Source organism: Megalobrama amblycephala, linkage group LG18 (genome assembly GCF_018812025.1).
Source record: "Megalobrama amblycephala isolate DHTTF-2021 linkage group LG18, ASM1881202v1, whole genome shotgun sequence".
NCBI classification, from domain to species: domain Eukaryota; kingdom Metazoa; phylum Chordata; class Actinopteri; order Cypriniformes; family Xenocyprididae; genus Megalobrama; species Megalobrama amblycephala.
Genome location: NC_063061.1, coordinates 31,213,437 through 31,236,315, shown reverse-complemented (window position 1 = coordinate 31,236,315; position 22,879 = coordinate 31,213,437). Strand labels below are relative to the sequence as shown.

Genomic DNA, 22,879 nt, shown 5'->3' with positions numbered 1-22,879 from the left:
AAGGCTACCCTGTAAAACAACTGCAATCATGTGATAGAAAATTACTCTATTCATCACTATCATCATCCCCGCGATCCTCAATTACAAGTTCATTGGCGAATTCCTCCTCCACGTCGCTCTCCTCCACTTCTCCCTCTCCAGCCTCCGCTAACTCTGCCTGCCTTGCTTGCACTAACAGCTCTCGCCCAGATGCGCACGGCTCTCCCTCTTTGAAACAATGGATAAGGTGATCCTCACTTCCATCAGAAGCTACTGTCAGGCCACATACCTAATGATAACATCCCGAAGTTAATGAAATATATTATCTCCTCTTTCTCCCTCGCACACACACGCGCGCGCGCAAGCAACCCGATACTAAAAAAACAGACCAGGCCTCTATTTGAGACCGGCCTTTATTTACCCAAACCTGTCGTCACACCAGGCGTTTAAAAGAGACAGGCGTCTATTTGGGACTCGGCTATTATTTGAAGTTTTACGGTACCCCTAGGATGGCTTGAGGGTGAGTAAATCATGGAATAATTTTCATTTTTGGGCGAACTAGCCCTTTAAAGTAATGCATTTTCTTACCGTTCTGTCCCTTTTGGTGCATAACTTTTCTGGTTTTGCCTACAAAATTGTTGCATTCACATTGTGTCAGAATTACTCGAATTATGCATTTACAGTTACTAAAAACTATTCATGTCTTTGTTGAACTCATGTCATATAAGAACCAAAAAGACTAATTACTATTTGAGACTGCAAAGAGAAATTAATATAGCGATTACATTTTTTGCTATCAATGACAACAGTGCTTCACGTGGAGCTATATCTGTCATGGATGGAGTCGCAAGACAAATAGCTTTGACTAGAATCTCTGAGCAGCAGTCATTTTATAATTACAGTAATTCCAACAAAAATGTGAACGCAGCTTAATCTGATCGAGACCTTCATTGGAAAAACTGTGAACATTTTACTATTTGACAATCACTGCACTTCACATTTTTTTAGCAATGTGTTTATACACATACCAGTGTGTGAGACTACTAAAGATATAAACAAACACCAACACCAATGTTTATACACACTTACCTCTGCATACACATGCAAACATGAACACAATGAGTGGTGAAATAAAATTCTGCCTGTGTATGATGATAAAACAAGAGAGATGAGATAAATACAAGAACAATTCCTTGCTGATGCCTAAATGCTGAATGCAAGTTGTGTAAATTGTGGCTATAATTTTTGTTTTCTGGTCTGTTGCATATCAGTCTGGCTTCTTTCAAATGCATGCTTAGGAATTACTAAAACTAAACTGTACAGTGTGAACTGCAACATCATTTTAGGAATATATTTGAATGTGTAAATGTGCAAAAATTGTTTAATAAAGGTGTTTGTGTTTAAATGTGTAAATGGAGTAAAGGTTGGATGCATGATTATTTGTGCTTGAATTTTTTTTTTTTCTCATCACTTTTGCTTATAATTAGCAGCACTTAATTAAAGGATTAATCCAGTTTCAAATAAAAATTTCCTGATAATTTACTCACCCCCATGTCATCAAAGATGTCCATGTCCTTCTTTCTTCAGTCGGAAAGAAATTAAGGTTTTTGATGAAAACATTCCAGGATTATTCACCTTATATTGGACTTTGATTGGCCCCAAACGGTTGAAGGTCAAAATTTCAGTTTCAGTGCAGCTTCAAAGTGCTTTAAATGATACCAGACGAAGAATAAAGGTCTTATCTAGCAAAACGATCGGTCATTTTCTAAAAAAAAATTAAAAATGATATACGTTTTAACCATAGATGCTCGTCTTGAACTAGCTCTTTTCAAAGGTCAGTTTGAACTAAATTGTCATATACAATATGCTAGTACAAGTATATAACAATTAGTTCAAACTTTGACCTGTGGAGGGCAGTAATACACTTAGCAGCGTCCACACTGCTGGAATTCTAATATAGAGGAAGAAGAAGAGAGCTAGTTCAAGATGAGCATCTATGGTTAAAACGTATATATATATATATATATATATATATATTACACATACATATATTTTAGAAAATGACATATTGTTTCGCTAGATAAGACCCTTATTCCTCATCTGGTATCGTTTAAAGCCATTTGAAGCTGCACTGAAACTGTAATTTTGACCTTCAACCATTTGGGGACAAATGAAGTCCACTATAAGGAGAATAATCCTGGAACGTTTTCATCAAAAACCTTCATTTCTTTTCGACTGAAGAAAGAAGGACATGAACATCTTGGATGACATGGGGGTGAGTAAATTATCAGGAAATTTATATTTGAATCTGAACTAATCCTTTAACAGGTTAAACAGCCCTAAAATATACATAATGCGCGCAAGAATACTGGGAATGTGAATGATTAAAAATAATAAATGTGAGCAAAACAAATTTCAAGCTCAACACTTTCACAGGAATATAATGTTTTTTTAATTATGGCAAACAAAAAATAACATCCAAATAAAAATTAAAAAAAGTGCAAAATGATAAACAGGATACGAGTTCACATTAGGGTACATTCCAAGAGAAAATTGTATTTTACACATCAGAAATGCATTTTGATAACTCCATCTCGCTGAGAGCAGCACTCTCCTACCATTCAATCTGAGATAACCAAACCTCAAAGAATCCTGTCAAAATACAATAGATTGTATGTTTGTTAAATCCATGCTAAGCCATACTTTCAGATCCTGTTTTACATGGACATGTTAGATTACATTTTGACACATTCAGTGACGTGCCTCTTTGTCTGTTGACTTTACCCAGTACAACATTTAACACTAAACACGTTAATGCCTTGCCAGTTAAATCACCGTGTGGGGAAAAATATCACAGATTCAGCTCATCTGACAACTACTGAAAAAAATAACAAAAATACTGTATCTGCAGCAGTCAAAATTGTAAAGATACTTTTCAGCGAATACATTTTTACTAGATATTTCAATTTAAAGTCTACTTTTGCCTTTTTAAAGTAGCACTTTATATGCTCGCACACATTTTGATGTAAATAATTTGAAGTTTTGCGTTTATCAAACATTATAGTCAGTGTATTCTTTTAGGGTGACTCATAAATTTTGCCATTGTGTTTTAGCCTTCATTTCTTCTAAACATGTTTTAAACTTTCAGTATGAATTATTTACCAAGGAAAGTGTTTGCTGTACCAATCACATATCAACCTAACAGCCCATGTGAACATGTAGAAATCATTTTTTAACATTTTAACCAAAATATCTGAACAACCCATGCTGTAAGACTAAGTATACACAAAAAACCTCTGAGCAAAAAACAGCTCTGAACTTCCACACACAAACACACACACACACACACTTACTCTCAAGGCCCAAAATGAAACTCGATCTTTAAGGCCCAAATTAAAAGATGGTCCAAATGAATTAACTAACAGAAAATAACATTTTCTAACAGCTCAACAGGTTGGATACAGATGTTCAAGAACACTTTAATAACACAAATAACATTATTTCATATCTTTAAATACAACAATAAAACCAGAGAAGAAGAGACCAATTCACTCCCTGATGTTCCCTGACATGGACAAAAAACAAAACAAAAACGTTTCTTTTGGATTTGAGCATTTGGTTGTACACAATTCTTTTCCATGTCAAGATCTGCACAGACAGTGTTCTCCTACTTGCAAGTCTCAGACAAAAATATAGCAAATGGCATGAAACAATGATCCTCCAACACAGATTGTGTATCGTGCTGAACAAAACCCAATAAACAGGCACAGTCTATGACAAGAAAAACAGCTTTTAGAGTTCGGATTCATTTTAACACACTTTATAGCAGTATGCATGTTTAAAAAGCGCAAAACATATCTATTAGAATAAATACCCAAAATGCAGAGTGCATGGCAGTAGCAGATTAGATGGAACGGGTACTGCTAAAAAGAAAGGTCTGATTGATTGCTTTATGAAAGCTATAAGTCTATCATGTGATGCTCAGAATAAAAGAAGATTTTAAACTTCAACATCAAATCAAAGCAAGTGGACATTTTGCATCTATAAACTAAACTATTTTGAAACTGAACAGAACCCAGTTCCAGGAGACCCATTTTAACACTTTTGGACTGACACTCAGGCAAGCGGAATAGGTAAAGCCTGTACCAGTGAGGGCGTTCACCATATTTTTCATCTAAAAAACAAACGCACTCTGCATCAGTTTACCTAATTTAATTACACTTTTTTTTTTGGTCAAGAGCTAATGCATCAAATGCATCCTGCATTTTGACCTCTAAAATATCTGACCTGTAGGGGGCAGTGTTGTGTTCTACAGGGCTGTTTATTCGGACCCGTTCATTGTGCTGCACACACTATGCTCTATGCGGCGAGTAGTATATAACTTGTACTTGGGCACAATATGTAGTGCAGTATGCATTGTAGTGTGCTGTATGTAATGTAGTGCAAATATGAAGTACACAGCCACAATGTAGTATGCAATGTATATTTTAGGGTGTAGAATGTCGTATGCCCTTGTGTCATTCCTAGCGTGGAATGTGTAGTATGCAATTTACTAGGGATATACAATATTTGTATTCAAGTGTGTTATGAATGTCAATTTAACAATGGTTTATATAAATTTGCACAAGAGTGTGGATGTTAGGGCTTGAATTAATAGATGTGTAAGGTTAAAAATAAGCTTCTTATTAAAACAGCACTGACTGTTAAGAGGATGTGCAGTTTACCACCATAAAAGCAACAATGGCAGTCTAATCATTAATGTTAGGACGTGGGTCATTATTGTATGGTATCTTTAATATCGTAGTCTGATCCCTATGGGAACTACACTGCTAGCTACAGAAAATACAGTGTTATCTTGCTAATATGTTTTTCAGTGTTAAAATTGGTGCTATTGGAGCAGCACGGTTCATCCGGTTGTTATGGGAAATACAGCATTAGCATCAGTGTGCATAAGGCTAAGTGAGTGAGCTAGGCGCAAAAAAAGCACAACACACTCTGGAGGAAAAAAGTTCAACAGTGCTTTCAGGCCACTAGGAGGCGCAGTCTTAAATACCCACTGGCTCTAAATTTGCAGTCCCTCACTGGTTGGTAGCAGCAGTAGAGGAAAGATGCGGGCAGAGCTAGTCGAAAGTTTCCCACCTTCTCCGCAAGTTCTCGACCTTTTTTGGGGGGGGCGTGGCCATTGCAGTTGGTGTGGTTGCCATGGTAAGAAGGTCACTAAATGGGTCATGGGGTGCGTCTGTGGAGACTTGCGCAGACTGGGCTGGAGTAGCCGGAGCAGGCGAGTCTAAGAGGCTTGAGAGAGAGCCACTACTGCTGGAGGATGGAGGAAAGCGCCCAATTGACCACGCCCCTCCTGTTGGGGTCACACCCACAGCGGATGCCTGACCAAATACTGAGAGCGGGCGAGCAGAGGAGGGGAAGTAGTTGGCACCTGGGGGATGCATGTAGGCTGGGGTGAAAGGGTTACGTGGGGCAACAGGACTATAGTGCCTTTGTGGCGGATACTGGGAAGGTTGGGTGAAGGGGTTCAGTGACACTGGAGGGGGGAAGGTGGGCAGGTTTGGTGGATTGGGTCGAGGAGGTATAGGGGGTTTAGTGAGGGATGGGGTAGCCTCATTCTTCATCGCTCCGTACAGAGGGTCCAACAAGTTGAGCAAGTCCTGTCCCTGTCCATCGTTTGTCTCGTTAGGCTTCAACAAGTCTGCCTGAGTTTGTGTTTGGGAGTGAGGAGACATGTTCAGCGCTTGCCGAAACTCCTGCCCTCCAGTGGACACTCCTCCCTCCTTCTCGCTGGCCTGCTTGACCCCGCGCAGCAGGGTAACAGCTGGTGCCAGCACTGCTCCCGGTTCAGGTGTTTTCCGACCTTGGGGACGAGGGATTGTGATACAAGCCCCCTCAGTCTTCTCTCCACTGGGATTTGAACTGTCTCTGCTGGGTGGGCGTGCCTCAGGGGGTTCCAAGGGTGGCACGGAGAGAGGTCTCTCCCAGGACGGTGACTCTCGGCCAAGTAACGTAGATGGGTCTTCCCGTTGGGTCCAGAGCTTGTTGTATGGATTGGTGGTCTTAAGACCTGGGAGAGTGCGTGTGCGTTCGCCAGAACTAAGATCCATCCGCTGGAGAACAAACAATTAGAACAAATTTTTAGATAGAGGCCATGCACACAGATAAATATGGTTGCTTTGGAGTGTTTCAGGGAGTGAAAACCGCTATCAACTCCTAAAACAATCAAGTAGGCCACATTTACACTACAGGTCTTGATGGCCAATTCCGATTTTTTGACTAAATCCGATTTTTTTTGACAACCCGCTTTTAATATCTTTTAAAAGTGACCAGTATCCAATATCTGCATTTACACTGCACTTGGTGAAACGAACAAAAAATAGCATTATGATATCAAGAAATCAATTTCAATAGTACATTGACATGGAATTGAAAATTTTTTAATGCAAAATAGTTTGATCCTTGCATCAAAATAATTATATAGTACAAATGCTTCACGACATCCGCAGGATGCGTGGGAGAGGAATAATAGTCAGGTGGTAGAACTTTTGTTAAGTACGTCAGAGGTTCTGAGTTCAAAAATCGTAAAAATTCCGTCATAATCTATTACTACCCATCATTTTAATTTTCATATTTTAATTATAATAACACATTTAATTGATTTTATTTTTGTTCACAAATAAAAGCAATTAAATGTGTTATAGCATTTGAACAAAAATAAAAGCAATTAAATGTGTTATTATAATTTAAATATGAAAATTAAAATGACGGGTAATTCACACGTGAAATTTCTCTGTACTGTACTATAGGCTACGATGGTAGCCATTAAAGAAAACGTAGTTTCATATTTATGTTTAAATAGTCCTATGTTATATTTTAAATTCATCTATTTGATTATGAAAAGTGAACAGCATGAGTAAGATGCATCATAAGATGCGCAATATATCGGGAGACATGGAGTGGGTCAGACATGATTTTAAACACTTCATTAAGTTTTGTTTGGTACAAAGCCTTCCTTTAAAGTGAATTTCGTTTTGTAAAAATTGTATCTTAATTTTAATCAATGTTTCATTAACCAATTGCCTGGATGTAATAAATAAGAAGCAAATATAGCAGACAATATAATCATGACATGGAGGCGCGGGCGCGATCACTGGCGCGTGAACTGGAGCGCGTCAGCTAAATTAACCGAAACTCAGCGGCTGCTTGCCTCACAGACATGAGAAATATATCTACAGAAAGCTTTAAATACCTACTTTAACGAAAACGAATTAATTCAAAACGAAAATAAATAGGCTACCCTGATTATGTAGACTAAACCGAATGAAGTGCATTCTCTCTCTAGCGCATCCATGAGGAGATGATGAGAGTCAATATCAACTTCATCTTTGCAGCCGACACTGATTCAGAAAACATTACTTTATTAATAAACAATTAAAATGTCTCCTTGCTGTTTTGCGCATTCATGAAACCAATATCGATTCGTAAATCACAATCGATCTCTTGGTAGGCTATATGCTGTTTTGAGTTGATGATTAAACAGTGCATTGTGCGCCTCCCATCCAATAAATCGCAATAGGCTTAACGCTTTGTGTTGCTTTTGATATGGAACAAAAGTCTCAGATTTCAAATTATGTCCATTTCATTAAGAAATTCAAGCAATAAATACCGTTTTGGCGCTCTTTAATGTGGTGTGATAGAGAGTTGTAGCTTCTGGGTACTCGCCTGTGCGTTATCAGTATCAAACGCATAGCAAAAGATTCCTGCCAGTTTTATTTTTGTTCTGGATCCAGTGCTCTGCTGCTACATTGGAGCGCACTCGCCACCAACTGGACAGGGGTGTGAATTACAGTTACAATTTACAGTAGATCACCCTCAGTGTAATCTGTCACCGTGACGGACTGCCTTCAGATTTTTCCGTCATTGATAAAAAAATTCCGTCAATGACGGAAAATTTTCGGTTAACGCGACCTCTGCTCAGCATGATTTCAAAAGCAACACATTTCAGATCGCCAGATCGCCTATTATTTAACACAAATGCACTAAATTAATTATCTGCTAGTCAACTAGATAGGTTTCATTTGTTATAGATCTATAAGTACCTGAAATGTTTTTAAAAAAAGTCCTTTTCAATGATGTACGACTCGCATTGAAAGGGGAGTATCCGATCTGTCCTCCTTCACGGCAGATGCAAATGTACGTATCCCATTCATATCATATTTATTTCCACATATGAATGAGGCCTGAAACTGAACCATGCAGTGTACGACCAAATGTTTATTAAATGCTTCTTGTTTACTGCCATAATATGCCGAAACGTTGCTATGGTTCTCACCATCAATTACTGTGATTTGGTCTTCTGTATTCTGTACAAGTGGAACAATTTAGGCAGTGTTTCTCTAACCTGATCCTGGAGACAAAACAACAGTACACATTTTGGAAGTGTAATTCTCCCTTATTTGACCCATCCATTTCAGGTCTTGAAGTGCATTAAATCACGGCTGTCACTCCCCAAACTTTGCAATGCTTACACAGTCTAACCTGATAGTTGAAGTTGGCATATTGTGGGTCTGCCCGAAGTTCCTCCAAACTCCGTGCAGAACTGAGTGTAGAGTGTGTGCTGAGAGAGGGTTTTGTAGTATTTGTGATTTCTTTACATTCTGGTTCCCCCTGCTGACTACGGAAGGCATCCTGCAACAGGCTCAGGTCAGAGAACTTGTCTAGCACAGGGCTGGACGGAGCAGTGTTACCTTGGAAGCGCTCCCCAACCTCCTCACCTTCTTCTACAAGCTCCGCCTCTTTTAGAGACCTGTATGGCTGGGGCCTAAGTCACATACGCAAACAAAAACACATGTGCACAACAACCACGCCACAAAAACACACAAACAAGCACACACAACGGACAACACATGCACAAACAAGTACAGACACACATTGTATTTTCATGTTAGATGAGCAGCTGCTGAAATGGGCAGACGTAGTCAACATAATAATCAAAATCACTTTACTTAAATTAGCTGTTGCATGCCTCAGGCATTACATTAAATATAGCCATGCAATAAATCTGATTTAAGCCAGCAAAGACACATTTAGCAGGCCACAGAGTAACTAAATATCATAAAGTACAATAGTCCCAAAAACCATTTGGACACTTAAGACACTTAAAAATATAGTTGTCATTGCATGAAATAATAACAGACAGGCTAACATGTTCTCAGGGCCTAATTGAAGACCGAATACTATGCCCTATTTTTAATTCTTTGCAGACCTTTAATAGCGTATGCATTAAAGGATTAGTCCACTTTTAAATAAACTTTTCCTGATAATTTACTCACCCCCATGCCATCCAAGATGTCCATGTCTTTCTTTCTTCAGTCGAAAAGAAATTAAAGTTTTTGATGAAAACATTCCAGGATTTTTCTCCATATAGTGGACTTCAATGGGCACCAAACAGTTGAAGGTCAAAATTAATTTCACTGCAGCTTCAAATTGTTCTACACAATCTCAGACGATAAATAAGGGTCTTATCTATAGAAACCATCGCTCATTTTCTAAATAAAATAAAATAAAATAAAATTTTATATATATACATATATATATATATATATATATATATATATATATATATATATATATATATATTATTTTTTTTTTTTTTTTTAAGAAAATGAGTGATTGTTTCTCTAGATAAGACCATTATTTCTCATCTGGGATTGTGTAGAACAATTTGAAGCTGCACTGAAACTAATTTTGACCTTCAACTGTTTGGTGCCCATTGAAGTCCACTATATGGAAAAAAAATCCTGGAATGTTTTCATCAAAAATTTTAATTCTTTTTGACTGAAGAAAGAAAGACATGGACATCTTGGATGACATGGGGTGAGTAAATTATCAGGAAAAGTTTATTTAAAAGTGGACTAATCCTTTAAGGCTGGCTAGAGGAGCACTGCAGTAGTCTAAACAAGTCTAGAGATAACAAGAGTTTAGACAAGGAGCTGTATGGCAAGCTCAAATCTGAAAGGTTTGGCTTCCTGTTGCTGTATGGAGAAATCTGCATGACTGAGAAGTTTTCATAATATGGTCTTCAAAAACAAAGCTGGTCTCCAAACACGACCCCCAAAACTCCTGGCTGACCTGAATAGCACTTCTTCTGTATTATGGACATGTTCTACTAAATTACAATGACTATCGGAAAGTTTTCAAAAACTTTTTCATTGGAGACCAAACACACTGGATTCATTCTGGATTAAATGCAGACCTTTAATAACTTATGCAGGAAGGCTGGCGAGAACAACACTGAAGAAGAGGAGGGGGCCAAGCACCAAACCCTGAGGTACCCCTGTGTATAGTTGATACAATTCATACTCACAAATTAATAATTCACTTCTAAATTGAATGTGTTTTGAACAGTTTCAGTATATCTAATGCTTCCACTTTGATGCAGTGACATCGATACATTTTTTAATGTGTCCAAATACTTTTTGGGGGCACAGTATGTAAAAAGGCCATCAAATATTCATTTTAAGACTAGACATTAGAGAAATCAAGAATGAAAACCAATTGAACAGAGACCATTCAAAAGGAGCAGAAAGCAGGAAGTGTTCAGGAAAAGCAGCAATGGAGTCGTCATCCTGAGACAGCTCGTCACCCGAAGAGTCCTCGCACAGAAACACTGTATAGTGACGAGTTGGACGCACGTAACTACAGCGTCAACACGCACGCATACAGAGATGCACAACAGCAACAACAAAAAAGAAAGCATGAACACAAATTGGCAGAGACATAGAGAGCCAAGTTTCAGGTGTAACCACAGTACCACACACAAACACACAGATCACAAAAACGACCATCCCAGTGTGAAAGAGAACACAAAAGTGAGAGAGAGAAGGAAAGAGCAAGTGAGACATGCAATCACACAATCAAGACCACAACATTTTTGCTGTGCTAATTTGCATTTGATAAATATTTGAGGCTTAATGTACAGCCTGCCAGCCACCAGTGTTACTGTTAACTAAAACTATTAAAAAATAAAACCAAAACTGAAAAACAGATAAAATATTAGAAATATTTAATAAAAAACAACCAATGAAAATGACAAAAGCACATAAAATTAGTCAATATTAAAATTAAAATTGAAAATATAAAAATGCAAGCTTTAATATTGATATACAACTATAAAAGTATATAAATAATACTTAAAAAAAAATTAAATAAAATTAAGAAAAATAAAATAAAAGAGGCATTTATGTATAAATACAGAGGCATCTTGTATCAAACAAAGGAGTTTATGATTAGCTGGCTGTACATTATCCCACTTACGGATACTAGTCAAATAACTAAAAAAAAAGGGAAATAAAATATTGATTTGAGTTTTAATTTTTTATTATTTTTTATTTAAGATTGACTTAAAGCTTCTGCTAAATAGTTCATTACTAATGTAAACAATTGGCCAAACAACAAGACAAACACTCATACAATATAACAATATTAAAATTTATTACCACCAATCTGCAACCGAAGTTACTTTTTCCTAAAGTTAGTTAAAATGCATAGCTACAATATAGCATGTCTTCTATTTTAAGCTATCTTTCATCCAGCTCTTTGTGTTTCTTACCAGTTCATTGTTTTTCTAAACAGACAAATATGCAGTTTAGTGATCATTAAACAAAAAAAATCTGACCGCTCAATGCCATGGTTGTGGAGTAAAATATTCCATAGAGCCGTGCAATAAAAACCAGCAGAAGCAAAAAGACCATTGTCTTTTTGTTTGTGTTTTGCAAGAGCATGTGTGAGAAGGTTAAGCATTTAAGTCTTACTGTTCAGGGCTTCCTTCTACCGCAATGTTACTGCGTGGTCTCTTTGCCACCAGAGGACGAGGAGGTCGAGCCTGCAAACACACGCAAACACACATTTTAAATAGCATCCTTATGTCTAAAAAAGTTTTTGGACTTGTTACATCCTTGTAGATGTCACTGTAGTCACTGTTAGGTCAGAGGTTAACTGCTCCTGTCAGGTCAGAGGTCAAAATCCTGTCAAATATAAACAGAAATGCAATATCCAAGATCTAAAGAGTGGCAGGCCTGAGTATATTACAGTATACTATAAACCATCCCAAATTGTTAGAGGTTTCCACATTCATTGGGCTCAGTTTCTTCTATATTGATAGTAATAGTAAAACAGATTCAGAGGCAAAAATGAGCTTTTTAAATATACCTTTTCTAGCTCTCAAGGTCCAGAATCAGGGTTTGACAGTGCAAGCATTCCCCTCACAAAAATTGTATTTAGGAGTATGTGTGTGAATAAAAAGTAGGGCCCCATGGGTTTTGTCAAATTTAAGGGCATAAAAAGTCTTATATATCTTAAACGGTATAACAAAAGCCTTAATTGACATTTTAAGAGGTCTTAAATTTGAGTTTGCACTCAATGTATTTATTTCAAATGACTGCTTATTGTTGATGAATTATTACAATGTTTACTTTATGGTGTTTGTATTGTAAGATGTTTTAGATGGTTGTAAGAGTGCATATTTTAGCTGCCTCATGTTTGATTGAGCAGCTGCAAGCAGAAAATACATTTTAAAATAAGAGTTCCAGTGTATTTTGGGCTTGTTTATATATAAAAGTCCTGCATTGTTTTGTTTTTTTTCTGGTTATTATTGGTATATCGCTAAAAAAATAAACTTTATCTTTACATTAATTCAATCTTTAGAACATACAGTACAGTCCTAAAGTTTGGAACCACTAAGATTTTTAATGTTTTTAAAAGAAGTTTCGTCTGCTCACCAAGGCTACATTTATTTAATTAAAAATACAGTAAAAAAACAGTAATATTGTGAAATATTATTACAATTTAAAATAACTGTTTTCTATTTGAATATATTTCACAAAGTAATTTATTCCTGTGATGCAAAGCTGAATTTTCAGCATCATTACTCCAGTCTTCAGTGTCACATGATCCTTCAGAAATCATTCTAATATGCTGATCTGCTGCTCAAGAAACATTTAATGTGTACAATTGTACAAAATATTTGTGTAAAATATTTTTTTTCAGGATTATTTGATGAATAGAAAGTTCAAAAGAACAGTGTTTATCTGAAATCTAATCTTTTGTAACATTATAAATGTCTTTACTGCCACTTTTGATTTAATGCATCCTTGCTGAATAAAAGTATTCATTTCTTTAATTTCTTTTCAAAAAAATAAAAATAAAAATTCTTACTGACCCCAAACTTTTGAACGGTAGTGTATAATGCTACAGAAGCTTTGTATTTCAGATAAATGCTGTTCTTTTGAACTTTCTATTCATCAAGGAATCCTGAAAAAAAAAGTACACAACTGTTTTCAACATTGAAAATAATCATAAATGTTTATTGAGCAGCAGATCAGCATATTAGAATGATTTCTGAAGGATCATGTGACACAAGACTGGAGTAACGATGCTGAAAATTCAGCTTTGCATCACAGGAATAAATTACTTTGTCAAATATATTTAAATAGTACACAGTTATTTTAAATTGTAATAATATTTCACAATATTACTGTTTTTTACTGTATTTTTAATTAAATAAATGTAGCCTTGGTGAGCAGACGAAACTTCTTTTAAAAACATTAAAAATCTTAGTGGTTCCAAACTTTTGGACTGTACTGTACATCATTTCATAATTATTCAATAAATACAATTTGAGGATTAATATTTAAAAACAGTGTCGTTTTTGTATTCAAATAAATTTAATAATTTTGCTTGTAAATGTCTCCTCATATTCCTTTATTAAGAAAAAAACAAATTTAATACATTTTCATCATGCTCCTAAATTTCTTTATGCGCTCCAACATTTTTTCAAATTAGGAGCACATGTGCTAAAAAAAAGTAAGCGTCAAGCTCTGAAAAGAGATTGGAGCCAGAGGAAAAAAGTTTGTGCGGTAGGAAAGTGAGTGCAAACACACATGACAAACTCATTCATGTGTGTGAGTGCGCATTAATCTGCAGAATAGGAATTGAAGTTAGATCAAACACACACGCATGCACACAAACAGTGTCCTGCAGAACACATGAATTATAACACACTCCAGTGCAGCAGCCAGGTCAGAGGTGAATATTTGAGCTCAGGATGACAGGTCAGAAGTCAGAGGGCAGCGGCATGTACTCACTGGTCGTGTGCTGCGCTGCAGTTTGGAGGGATGGGGGGGAGGGGGGCGTTGTGGCCGCAGGGGCCGTGGGGAGGGTGCCTGCTCAGTCTGCTCCAAACATACAAACACGCACACACTTTTATCTATAAAAATATAGTTTCTCTCACACACTTTCTAAAAACAAACAGACTAAATGGACGGAATCCTAATTACTATGTCCATGTAAACTAAAATAATATGAAATAATTCCCCACACCTACCTGTCCAAAGTGAACTGTGATTGGACGTCTCTGGTCCCAGGTGAGGGAGTCTTTGCTGTGTGTGGAGGGTAAGTGGGTGGAGCCAGGCTCTTCTGAGTAGCCATTCTCTGCAAGCTCCTGCAAGTGAACGAGTTTGAATGAGAATGCATGTACATTTATGTAAGCAAAAAACAATGAATAATTGTGTTTTTGTGTGTGAGGGTGATTGTCTGAACACCTTTTGTTTGAGTCTACTCTTGACTTCTTTGATGCCCATCTTGGCATGGTCTTTGGCCTGTAGAAGAAACATGAGAAGATTCCTTACACACAGACAGCACAGAAAAATCTCTCATGATGAAAAGAACGAGAAAGCAGAGGAATCTCTCACATGGAGAAAACATAATTCACTGAGGAAAACAGAGAAAGCTGAGAAAGAAGTAGCAAGTGTTTACACATGGATACATACAAATTTGTAAACTGTCTTCATTGCAGGATTTGCCTTTGTCTTCACCGTGTTTAAGATGGCCCCACTGCCCTTCTGTAAGAGAAAGATTTCAAAAGACATCATCAGACAGAGCAAGAAAAGAGCAAATACACACTCTCACTCCAAAAGAAATATTAGAATCAGTACAAATCAACCTCTCCAACACACACAAAAATCATTTACCTTCACTGTGAAAAGCCACTGATATGTCTTATCACTGCCTGTAACAGAAATTTTGAAAAGACACAGAGACAAGCGAATTTAAAAGCAGTACTAGCACAGAATAACATGAATTCATTAGCTGTACAGTAAACAGACAGACAAAGCGACAGGCTCTTACCAGCATACTCGCCCATGTTGATCTCCTCCTCAAACTGATCGCTGAACCCTTCACCAGAGTTCAATAGCTCTAGACGGCCATCTATAAACTGCAAACACACACACGCTAAAGCAATGATCTCTATGCAGCTGTCTCTGACTTCATAAAAAAAAAATTAAAACCATTTAAAACAAGTGAAGAAAGAACTCACAACTAGCTTGAACTGATTATGTCTAATAACCAGTGTTGGGGGGTAACTCATTACAAGTAACACGAGTTACATCATCAGATTACTTTTTTCAAGTAACTAGTAAAGTGTGGCAGCACAACTGAAAGGTTTGTTTGAGCTGCGTATGAAAAATGCATTTTCTAGACAAGTAAAAATTATTGTCTTGTTTTCAGAAAATAAGTCAAAATTAAGTGAGTTTTTCCTTAAAGGTGCCCTTGATTCAAAAATTGAATTTACCTTGGCATAGTTAAATAACAAGATTTCAGTACATGGAAAAGACATACAGTGAGTCTCAAACCCCATTGTTTCCTCCTTCTTATATAAATCTCATTTGTTTAAAGGTGCTAAAGAGGATGTTTTGTTTTATACATTTTTGCAATATTACTTGAAACTGTCTTTACTAACTGATAAAAGACTATTTATTAGGTGCACTGAAAGGAATAATATTAATATACATCATCTGTGCACGAGGTAGGGCCTTAAAAACATCAGCCAATCATTTACGCGATCATCGCGTAAACGATTGGCCCTCTGGCTTGTCAATCACTGCCGTGACGTTCCTTGTGAGAGACGAGCGCGGCTGCGCTCTCCGGTAACTTTCCACACTCTACAGGCGCCGCATGCAATGTTTTTGTCAGGAGACAGGAGTAACAACTGCAGATTATGAGTTACCTGCGGTGAGTCCGACATAATGAATCCAAAAAACACAACACATCGAATGCCGATGGTAAACACTCGTGTTCCAATACGAGTGTTTACGAGTTTTGGGAGGCGTTCCTTTGAAATGTGTTGTGAAGGAGGGGGGTTGTTCTTACGCATGCGCTCATTTCAAAAACTCAGTCTTGGGATTCTCAGTCGACGAAATAACCTTTAAACGACCTCCGAAGAACAGGCGAATCTCAACATAACACCAACTGTTACGTAACAGTCGGGGTGTACGCCCCAATATTTGCATAATGCCAGCCCATGATGTTCCCAACATTATAAAAGGCATTAGACAAGGGCAGCCAGTTAACGTCTGGAGCTGCACATAGCCGAATCATCAGACTAGGTAAGCAAGAACAACAGCGAAAAATGGCAGATGGAGCAATAATAACTGACATGTTCCATGATAACATGATATTTTTACTGATATTTGTAAATTGTCTTTCTAAAAGTTTCGTTAGCATGTTGCTAATGTACTGTTAAATGAGGTTAAAGTTACCATCGTTTCTTACTGTATTCACGGAGACAAGAGCCGTCGCTATTTTCATTTTTTAAACACTTGCAGTCTGTATAATGCATAAACACAACTTCATTCTTTATAAATCTCTACAAAGTGTAGCAATAGCCGTTAGCCACGGAGGACAGCCTCAAATTCACTCAGAATAAAACTTTAACATCCAAATAAATACTATACTCACATAATTTGAAGCATGCATACAGCATGCATGACGAACATCTTGTAAAGATCCATTTTAGGGTTATATTAGCTGTGTGAACTTTGTAAATGCGCTGTAACATAGTCGACAGCTGGTGTGGCAGGGAGCACGCGATTTAAGGGGGCGGCGCCGAGCGTAAATCAGTGCATTGTTAATGATGCCCCAAAATAGGCAGTTAAAAAAATTTATTTAAAAAAATCTATGGGGTATTTTGAGCTGAAACTTCACAGACACATTCAGGAGCAAAATAATCTTATTTCAAACCGAAAACAAGATTATTTTGCTAACCCCATTGGCAGATTATTTTGCTTGTTTTAAGGAAAAACTCACTTAATATTGACTTATTTTTTCTGAAGACAAAATGTTTTACTTGTCTAGAAAATGCTTCTTGATTTAAGAATTTTTCGATATTTGGACTGGAAACAAGACAAAAAATTTTTTGCAGTGCAGACAAAACAAGAAAATGCCTTAATGTGCACGAAATGTACTGAAAACACTAGTTGTTTTATAATACAAATGATAAACTTATAATTAGCTTTATGTAAAAACAATAAAAGTTTTCTCATTTAGATAGCAAGGTAAACTTGTGTAATACCTGTTTAAAGAACTGTAGTTGGATAGCGTTCTGGAGAAACTGTCTCATTGTGCTGGATCTGTGTGTGATGAACGTTTCCTCACTGAAAGTGATTGGCTCCTCCTGAACATATATACATGGAAAGTAAAAACAAGCTGCTTTATACCCCAAGCGTTTATATTCAGAGAGCTACATGGACTATCCACTAGAGGACACTGTCTGCAAACTGTCTGCTGCAAACTTTCTCTCTCACCGGTTCAATGTGTAGTGCGTTCCTGTAACTACCAAATAGAGCTGCCTGCGCCTTCAGAAACGCCCTGGCCACCCCGTCTCCTGTCGTTGAGGAAACTTTTCTTAGGCGGTTCTTTAACGAAGAAACCTACAACACACACGTGTGCATCACTTACTTGACTGCAACCATTATAAATATTTCAGTAACACTTTACAATAAGGTCTCATTTGTTAACTAGTTATTATGAACTAACAATGAGCAATTTATTTTTACAGAATCTATTAAAGTGCCCCAATTATGCTAATTTAAAGGTTCATAATTTTATGGAGGTCTCCTACGATAGGTTTACATTCATCCAAGGTTAAAAAACACTTTAATTTTCTCATAACATAAATTGCAGCATCACCTTTTTTCTCACAGTGTCTGAAATGGCTTGATCATGGATCTGGTCTCTCTAAACCACACCTTTCTGAGAGCTACTCAGCTCTAATTGGTCAGAAGGCTCAGTCTGTTGTGATTGGTCTACAGCTTACAGCACGTGTTGGAATTTCGGAAACAAAACATTAATTACCGTCTCTGATTTCTGCTCCGAAGCGCTCGATACACAGTGGTCATTGGTTTTACAATATCAATTCAAGCCTGAGTCCTCATACTTTTAAAGTGCAGGCAAAATGGATTTGCAAATGTTGAAATTAACATGAACTAAGATTAAATAAATTCTGTAGAAATATTGATCATTGTTAGTTGATGTAACTAATGTTAACAAATGAAAACCTTATTGTAAAAGACAGATATTTCTATATCAGATCATCCAGACAATCCAGATATCAAAATAAACACCATGGCCAAAATAGATCAGAATTTTTTTAAATAATTGAAGTCTTTGTGAAGATCCGAGCAGGTTGTGCATATGCTTTTTTACTCACCACATCATTAGGAAGGCTTTGCAGGTCATCAAACGGCGTTTCAAGAGTGTTTGTGTCTACATTGAGAAGTACCACATCATCTAAAGCCATACCTCGCACCTTCTGTTACGACAACAAACACAGATACACACAAAACATTCTAAATACAGCCTAGAATTTAGCTACACTAAAACCAGCAACCGCAACATGGGGAAAAAATATGAATATGCAGTTAAGGTAAAATAAAAGAAAGCAAACAGTCACCTCCATGAGACTGGAATGCACCCCGATGAGGTACGGCATTGGAGCGCTAACAAAGAAAAAAGAAATAAATACCACACATCAGTATACTTTATGCCTTTTAAAATGTATTAAATATATGAATTTAAAATTTAATAATATTTCACAGTATTACTGTTTTACTGTATTTTTGATTTAATAAATGCAGCCTTGGTGAGCATAAGAGATAGATGTTGGAAACGCCCTAGAAAAGTGGGGTTTTGGACAATATTGGCATGAATCCTTTTTAATTTGTGATAATTTTGCACTGATAAGGGACAACACAAACTACAAAAACATATTTTATTACATAAACACTTTATACATAGAAAAAAATTAAATTTTCGATTCCTCAAAATATCCTCCATTAGCAGCTATCTGACCTAAACTGGGTTCTAATTGGTTCATTGTATTCTAAACTTAATAAACTGGGTTCTAATTGGTTCATTGTATTCTAAACTTAATAAACTGGGTTCTAATTGGTTCATTGTATTCTAAACTTAATTGGCAATCAGTTGTTGAAGTTATTAAGGTGTGCTGACCCAAAAATCTTTTACAAACCTGGGCCAAGTTTAAACCAGTAACCAGGCATCACAGCTGGCAAAGGGGCATGTCTGACTTTGACATGTATATATTGCCATTATTATGTAATCAAAATGAAAATTATTATTGCTGGTCTTCAATGAAAATGTCAATTTACTTTAATGTATTTGCACCAAAAAATGATAAGGATTTATGCTGATATTGTCCAAAACCACACTTTGCCAGGGGTGTTTCCAAACTTTTGGAGGGCAGTGCATATGATTATTAAAACATTTTAATCTTAAAATATATTAATTAAAATACATTTAATAAAACCTAATAATATATTAAAACCCTCCTACATCTTGTGAGGACAGTCTCACTAGCAAAAAAAAAGTTAATAACTGAGACAAATAATTATTAAGATTTAAAAATTGACATGAAGTACTAAGCAGCTTAATTTTAAAAACATTAGAAATGGGAGGTCCTTCAAAGCATATGTATGTACACATTTGTGTGCGTACTCACCAGCAGTAGTCTAATAAATGCTGTGGCAGAACTGGAATGTAAACATGCTGCCAGTACATGGGATATAACATGGCTGCCGCGCCATGAACACATGCGGTTAACTGAAAGAGGAAGAGAGAGAGAGAGAGAGAGAGAGGGTTTATTAATACCCCTAAAATAAGTAAAGAAGCGACCAACGATAAGAGAGAATGTGGTAGAGATGTTGCTCACAGTGCTCAGCTTGCTGCAGCTAATGAGGATTCGTCTTTCGTACAGCATGCTAGCGTACAGATGCAGCATGTTATTAACATCCACTGCTACGAAATACTCGGTCAGATTTCTCTGCAAAAAAAGAAAAAGAATAAAACAAATCAGCGGTTAAAACATTTTGCGTGAGTTTCAACATGTTATATGGCTTGATGACAACTAGTTAAAATAGCTTCCTGAAAGAAGTCAGGTAAATTTGATTTTCACAGTCATTTTAAATGCGTATATTCTCAGATGTCCTTTGTTAATATTTGTAACAAGTCCCGTCTGAATAGCTATGTATAAATATGTAATTTCTACATTTGTGACTAATAGAGATAAGATAACCTGGTCAAGGTAACAAGACTTACATTTTCAGGTATACTGGGTAATTCCCTAGGATCAGGCACTGTGAAAAACAAATGCTAGAGAGGGAGAGAGAACTGTAATTAGCTTTATACACGAGATTCGTTGCAATATGAATATCTTGTCTGATGTAAGTGTCATGCGTGTGTATTTCTGTATATTAAAGGTCTTCAAAACTTTGACGGTTGCCTCAGACACAGGTCGGGTCTGACATTAGTATTCTCGGGTAATTTAAAATAAATTTCCTTGTCATTTGAAGTGAAACATAAGGCTTTTTAGTGGTTTATCTACTTGGAGGTGCTCACCCAAACGATGTACTGTTGCCAGATCGATCACAGAAAACCATCTAAATGCAGCTGAGGCCAAACTAATTAACTAAATCAAATTAACAAAAATGAAACCATAACTGTATATTTTCATGTTTTTCCTCAAACAAAACTATTTGTGAAAATTTACGGAAAACATATTCTCCTACATTTTTGACATTAGGCTACATTATCTGGGAAAATGTGTTAAAAACGCAGCTAAGTAAATGTAATGAAGAAGGATCAGAGAATGAACTTCCTCTACAAATAAGGTAGAAAGATGGGCATACTTTTAAATCTACACCTGACGTGGTGTTTCTTATTTGTCATCTCTGATTTTGGGCTGTGTCCTCCCCATTTGAAAAAGTCCCTGTTCGCCACCGGCGGTCAGGTCTGCAGGCATCGCTGCATTTTACATTCGGGTCCAGTTTGGTTCAAAAATAATTGCTGTCTGGTCGTGTTGCAGCCAAGTCTAATTTTTTTTATCGGGTTTGTCGTGGGTTGTTTTTTGTTTTTGTTTTTTAAATTAATTTATGCACAATCTGGTTTGGGTAAGAAGATTCGGGTCGATTCAGGTCGGGTACAGACTTTGTATTGTACTGTGTATTACCACACTCAAATGCACAGGCACTCCAGGATCAGGGATGTTTAACGTATGAAGAGACTCTAACAACTCTTTCCATTGACTGTCCTATAACACAAATACACACAGATTAAAACAACAGGTTGCACATGCATATTTTTCACTATATAAATGATAAGATGTTGAATCACTTTAACTAAGCATTGCTACATCAGTTTTACATGGATGTGTGTGTGACTTCACTACACTTCTGGGGTCAAAACAGCTGAAAAACTCAGAAATGAGTTACACTACCATTCAAAAGTTTGAGGTCGGTAAGATATTTTACATGTAAAAATGTACATCTCTTATGCTTACCAAGGCTGCATTTAAAACAGTAATATTATGAAATACAATTTACAATATTTTTAATATAATATTTAATTATATTTAATAATAATTAAAATGTAATTTATTCCTGTTATGCAAAGCTGAATTTTCAGCATCATTACTCCAATCTTTCAGGATTCTTTGATGAACAAAGTTCAAAAGTACTGCATTTGTTTATAAAAAAAAAATCTTTTGTAATATTATAAATGTCTTTACTGTCACTTTTGATCAATTTAATGTTTCTTTGCTGAAAAAAGCCTACATTTCTTTTAAACAGAATCTGACCCCAAACTTAATAAAGGTAATACTTTTGTCCAAAACCATGCCTTTACTAAAAATCATACCTTTATAAACAAGGTAAAAACCTAAATTTAAGGGTCAGGGTTAAAGTTTTTCAAGGTAATTGTAATTAAAGCATTAATGTAAAGTAGGAAATCATTTGTGTGTATAAGACACAGTGAGATGAGTGTTGTCATATTGTCATACATACACCACTGACCTGTCCTTTGGTTGTGTAGTCTGCCAGGATATTCAACAGCTTGTAAAACACCTCAAACCAGGGCAGGTAGCTGGAGAGACAGATAGACTACAATTAGATTGAGTTGATCTTCAGGAGGTGGATGACAAAAATAGTTTCTTTTATATTCAAATTTAAACATGTACTCGTTGTTTAAACTTGTAAAAAAGTCCTTGTTTAAACTTGTACCAACAATTTGTACCTGAGGATGCAGTGGCAGCTGTGCGCTCCCGATGAGAGCCGACAGAAACCGAAACGCTGTTTACTTTCAATATCCGTTAGAACAAATGTGAAGTTCTGCCCCACCTGGCCCACTGCCATACTGAAAGACAAGACAGGGTCAAAGACACAATTAAAGTCAAAAAGTATTTAGTCAAGGTTCAAGAGGAGCTGGAATTAGTAAAACACAGTGATGCTTGGAGAGAGTAAAATGGGGTTCCTCAATAACTAAAAAGATTAAAGATTGCATGTAACATTACCTGTCCATATTGAAGGGGAAACAAAACCTTGGGATAGTCTGTAGCGTTTCCTGAAAACAGATTGAGAGAAAAAAGAATTCAGAAGAATTCACCAGTCATAAGTCTGGAGTAATAAAGACTCTTTAATGTTTTTGAAAAAAGTCTCTTATGTTCACCAAGGCTGCATTTATTTGATCAAAAATACAGTAATATTGT

At 36.5% G+C, this 22,879-nt stretch overlaps 1 protein-coding gene across 6 annotated transcripts in view; it reads right to left on the bottom strand.

The window, feature by feature from the left end:
• Positions 1–2,407: 2,407 nt before the first annotated feature.
• dennd1a (DENN/MADD domain containing 1A) overlaps positions 2,408–22,879 on the bottom strand; it is a 28,932-nt gene continuing 8,460 nt past the window's right edge. Inside the window, exons 4-24 of one of the 6 annotated variants that reach the window (XM_048165203.1) lie at positions 22,685–22,734; positions 22,408–22,527; positions 22,188–22,257; positions 21,347–21,427; positions 20,437–20,490; positions 20,051–20,161; positions 19,841–19,941; positions 18,776–18,821; positions 18,533–18,634; positions 17,628–17,753; positions 17,396–17,497; positions 15,172–15,259; positions 15,015–15,052; positions 14,814–14,885; positions 14,586–14,642; positions 14,369–14,485; positions 14,130–14,216; positions 11,799–11,869; positions 10,555–10,683; positions 8,524–8,806; positions 2,408–6,095 (exon numbers count right to left, since the gene is read on the bottom strand). In XM_048165203.1, the coding sequence (XP_048021160.1) occupies positions 5,100–6,095; positions 8,524–8,806; positions 10,555–10,683; positions 11,799–11,869; positions 14,130–14,216; positions 14,369–14,485; positions 14,586–14,642; positions 14,814–14,885; positions 15,015–15,052; positions 15,172–15,259; positions 17,396–17,497; positions 17,628–17,753; positions 18,533–18,634; positions 18,776–18,821; positions 19,841–19,941; positions 20,051–20,161; positions 20,437–20,490; positions 21,347–21,427; positions 22,188–22,257; positions 22,408–22,527; positions 22,685–22,734 (2,901 nt within the window). In that variant the 3' untranslated portion in view covers positions 2,408–5,099. Of the gene's footprint in view, positions 6,096–8,523; positions 8,807–10,554; positions 10,684–11,798; positions 11,870–14,129; positions 14,217–14,368; positions 14,486–14,585; positions 14,643–14,813; positions 14,886–15,014; positions 15,053–15,171; positions 15,260–17,395; positions 17,498–17,627; positions 17,754–18,532; positions 18,635–18,775; positions 18,822–19,840; positions 19,942–20,050; positions 20,162–20,436; positions 20,491–21,346; positions 21,428–22,187; positions 22,258–22,407; positions 22,528–22,684; positions 22,735–22,879 lie in introns of those variants that run through there. The other 5 variants (XM_048165207.1, XM_048165205.1, XM_048165204.1 and 2 more) reach the window with 5 other exon arrangements.